Source organism: Anarrhichthys ocellatus, unplaced genomic scaffold (assembly GCF_004355925.1).
Source record: "Anarrhichthys ocellatus isolate YVR2014 unplaced genomic scaffold, GSC_Weel_1.0 scaffold31, whole genome shotgun sequence".
Classification (NCBI taxonomy): Eukaryota; Metazoa; Chordata; class Actinopteri; order Perciformes; family Anarhichadidae; genus Anarrhichthys; species Anarrhichthys ocellatus.
Window position 1 is genome coordinate 3,065,588 of NW_022280061.1, and position 4,781 is coordinate 3,070,368.

At 40.7% G+C, this 4,781-nt stretch overlaps 1 protein-coding gene across 1 annotated transcript in view; it reads left to right on the forward strand.

Annotated features, from left to right (window-relative positions):
- The first annotated feature begins 4,594 nt into the window (after positions 1-4,594).
- slc2a15b (solute carrier family 2 member 15b) overlaps positions 4,595-4,781 on the forward strand; it is a 14,329-nt gene continuing 14,142 nt past the window's right edge. The window contains exon 1 of the mRNA XM_031864522.1: positions 4,595-4,691. Coding sequence (XP_031720382.1) covers positions 4,647-4,691 — 45 coding nt within the window. The 5' untranslated portion in view covers positions 4,595-4,646. The remainder of the gene's footprint in view (positions 4,692-4,781) is intronic.

The window sequence follows — 4,781 nt, forward strand, 5'->3', positions numbered from 1 at the left end:
GGAGCAGAGGAGGAAGGAGAGGAGAGAGCGAGAGAGAGAGAGAGAAGATGACGCTGAGACTTATGACTGGTTCAAGTGGGCTCTTGAGTGTGAGTGTATTTCGCCAAAGGGTTTGTCCATTTACCTGCTAGTGTGTCCCTGCTTCCTTCAGCTAACCCCTGGTATTTCACAATGAGTCCATTGAAACATCGCCACAACGCTAAACCACAGCCAACATACAAATACACCCTTTTTCCAGGTCTATAATCAAAGTCATACAGTCATCATGAGCTGCAGCTCGAGTCCCACAAGGGGTCACTAGAATCTCACCTCTCGACAATCCTCCAGAGCTCTTCATCTCTCAAACGAAGCAGCTGCATCACAGAAACCTTGTGCCATTTTCAACCACGCACAATGAATGCACTCAATGCAGTATGTGCATGTGATAATGAAAACTCTGAATTTTCCGCAATTGAGTGGCTCGTGGTGAGGTCATCACCGCGAGCATAAGGAGATAATGATAAGCTGTGGTTACGATGGTGAAAATAAAATTAGCATGACGGTGGAGGCTTGGTTGATGACAGTCACTCCACTTCACAGTTTTTAAATGTGACCTCACACACACACACACACACACTCTCTCTCACAGATGCACACTTCATTTCGCCAACACACTTTCACCACACACACACCAAGAAGAACAGCCATCGCTCAACAGTTAATGTCAGACTCCTGCTGGAGTTACTCGACCACAGCCAAGACTCCTCAATTAAAAGAAATAAATAAAAAATTCGAACATTAAGTACATTTTCGCCTTTTATCAGCTCATGTAAGAGTCTTTCTCTCTGATCCTATTCCTGCCAAACGATGGCATGGGGCGAGTATATTAGATTTCGTCAGCAGCCATCAATCATGGCCGCACTTAACACGATCAGCTCCCCAGTTTATTCAGAGCGAACAATGGGGGACAGGCACGTCCCGCCTGCAACTGAGTAAATGAGGAATTTAAATACTGCACAAGAGACTACGGTGGCTCGGAGGGGGCTGACTGATTAAAGGCCACAATATCTGCTTTTCTAGGCAGATGATCTGTCAACGGGATGCAAGAGGAGGTTTATTGAAATAATGGGCAGCTAATGCGAGGTTATTCTGGAGCACACACACCAATGCTTGTGAGAATACTCACTGTGGCAACGTGTCTTTGCAGCGCGCACAAAACCGACTCACAAAACGCACACGGAATCATTTTCACACACATGCACACACCATGTTTTCTCTCTGGTTTTTCCTCTAATCATTGTGTTAATGAGCAGATATACAATCAGGTCCTGAGGATAACAGAGGCAGGAAAGACGGGATGAATTCCCTCGTGATGGAAAGGTCAACACCTAAGATTGATAGAAGTGACCACCACAGGGCATCCGTATCAGTGAAGGACTGAATGAACGATAATGTCAACATAAGACAAGCACAGTTAATGGAGGTTCTTCACCTGTAGCTCATAACAGCCTCCTGCATGCAACCACCTGACCGGCAACAATAGGAAATGTTTAGAGCTGCACACGAGCACTGCTTTTCAAATCGCATATGTCTTTCTTTTACTGCGGCAGTGCGTACTGCATGCAGTATGCATTCAATTGGGACATACTACTTTATGGTGAGATTGCACCTCAAACATTGATCCTCCTGCTCATATACCAGCAGTGCAGAGGATTGTGGGTCAGAATAGCCAGAGCAGCACGCTGGCTTGCATACTGCAAAATGCGACCGGATGCAGGAGGACATCCTGGTATTTTTTGGCATGTTGCATGATTTGACATACTATGTATTGGGACATACTAAATCTTTTTTCAGGCATACTAATTAATTGGTAGTATGGCTTCTGGAAGGCACAGCAGCTGTCCCTTGTGATGAACCTACAGAGAAACATCATCTTCATCTTTTGCTGTTCTAACCCGAGTTCCACTCAAAGCATTTTAGCATCGTTCAGCTTATTATATACATTACACATATACACATGTGCCAACCAGTACTGCTCACATTCGACCCAACCAGCCAGCTCCCATCACTCATCACTGACTTTCAAATCTGTATCAAAATGTGGCTGATTTGTGCAATAAATTACCTTAAACACAAATGTAATATTATGCTATATATATATTACAGCATTTCTGATTCATATCTGTAATAAAAGCTCTACGGCACAATCAATGCAATGGAGAAGTGCCCTTTTTGTTGTGATGAAATATTGGTCAAATAATTAAATGATAAGAAAATGTATTAAAAAAGAAACAGAATGACAGTGAGTGAGATGTTCAGGTGTTCAAGCTTCAGAGCCGTTTAGCACTCACAACACAAAAGGCAAATACATTTATTATAATCTATTTTGAAGGTAAGTATATGAGACCATAGGAAAAAATGACTGAAATGAGATGAACCACAAACTGAAATAAAATAAAGCAATTACATAGATAACATAAACAAATCTTTTTTTTTTTTTTAAACAATTCCGCTGTTAAACTCAAACTGTCTGGTTGATTTGACACCTTTTTGAGGTCATAGTTTGTGAATGTAAGAGTTGTTACTCTTCAGTCTGTATGTATTACAAAACATTTAGTTAAATTAACATGCAATACAAGTTCACATAATAAACTGACAGCTATGTGGTACTTTGTGAAACAGCAGGTCTTTCCTCCGTGTCCGTTCTTCCCGTCCTCAGAATATTCTATGTCACTGCACAGAAGTGTTCGTACTTCTCTGCTTTTATTGTGTTGGCCCTGAGTTGTGTCCATCTTCGCAGCATCATTGATTTTTTACACAAGCACAGCATGACGCCACAGACATTTCACAGTCGGAGTCATATGACACAAACCATTTGAGTTGCATGATCGTCTCAACTTTGCTCGTTGGGTTAAAGTTGGGAGCACGAGTCTGAAGGTTCACTATAGGCTACATGAGGACACTGCTTATGTAAAGTGTCGGAAATAGCAGCAAGGAGGAGAAAGTTGATGGAGGCAGCGTAAAGCAGATCTACATCATGTGCTTGAGGACTTCAGTTGTCATTTAACCGTGCGGAAGGAACTGCACTGATTTTACACATGAAATTATTTTTTATTATATTTGAATATATATGTATCCTATTGCTGTGCACTCTCTACACTTTTCACCTCAAGAGGTCACAAGGCTTTGATAAGAACTAAAACGTTTGACTATGAAATCATATGGAAGCAGGAGACACTGTGACCAAAGCCCATGAAGAGGGGACCAGACACTGGAGCGCATGCAAGAAAGTCATGTGTAAGAAAGTGATGCAAAGCATATCGGTTTTGTGAATTAACTCACACAAGACAAAACAAAGTCCTTATTGAGTACAGTCGTAGGACTTTTGAAAATAAGTTTAGTATTCTGTGTATTGGCCACTTGCATGCTGGGGCAAGACTTATGAACAATGAATTTCTCTTCATTTCATTAATATGTAGAGCGGTGAAGGATTGAAACTTATCTCAAAAGATTTTTTTTTTTGAAAAGAACCAAAATAAGTAGAATTTAGTGTAGTTCGAGTTATTTCATTCCTGTTGTTGTAATCATCTTAAAACTGCTTAGATTAATAGCGACCCCTTGTAGGTATCGACCCCCAGGTTGGGAACCACTGCTATATATACAACCAAACAGGCTAGTTAAATGAATGAATCAATAATTATATACTTGTGTCTAAATGTGTGTAATTGGCTATTATGATGCACTTTAACATAATCTCAATACAATATGATACACATTTATTTAATGATAATTATCATGATAAACACGTATCCAGTTTATTGGTGAAGGTTATGATTTTCTGCTGAATTATACAGCGAGGGTGTTTTCATGAATCAGGAGGAAGAAGTGAATTTAGATGAGCCGGTGAGTAAATACAATCACATCTAAAAAATGTTGGCAATGATACGTCAATATTATTATTATTTGTATTATTATAATTATGGCTATTAGCATTGTAAGCGTTATTATTATTGCTGTTGTTATTGTTATTATTAAAGCAACCAAATAAAACCTGCACTTAGAAATGTCCACATTATTTTATTTTCCTTTAAATTTGGCACAAAAAAGACAAGATAAGCAGCACATGGGCTGTGCCGTTTAAATTAAAGTTTATGATCTTCACCAGTGTTTTTATTTCAGCCCTTATTAATACTGTAGTCTTATCTTATACGGTCAAGTAATTTAATTTAGATATCAAAGTTCATCAACATAGTGTTGAGATTCTCCAGCTTCTATCGGTGAAGGTGCCCCCGAGTCTGAGCCATGCCCCTAATGTTTACTAATCCTGGAAACGCCCCTGGATACAGTTAGTCATAGGCTATTTAATAACAACTGTGGGCACTTCGGGACGCAGGATGAAAGCACTTGCCTCATGTGATCGCTGATGGACCGGGGAAAACGACTCACGGCTGGGACCGGCCTGCTCTGCGATGCGCCTCGGTGATTGGAGATCGGGAGTTTGACAAGCTTGTTAATTCCGCCCGTCAACACGACGCGCCTCCTCTCTGCCCCACGAGCGCGTCTGGAAACTACAAATGGGGAGTGACGAGTTTGAAAAGTTGCGCGGACGAGCTGTTCCTCATCTCAGACGAGCAGAGCACCCAGGGGAGTAATTATTCATGACTTAAATGGCGGAGGGACTACTTCTGGAAAACAATGGAAAACCCAGCGCGGTGAGTTTTGTGTATGTGTAGAGATGATTAACATGAAGATCAACTCTCATAATATCTATCTATCTATCCATCCATCCATCTATCTATCTA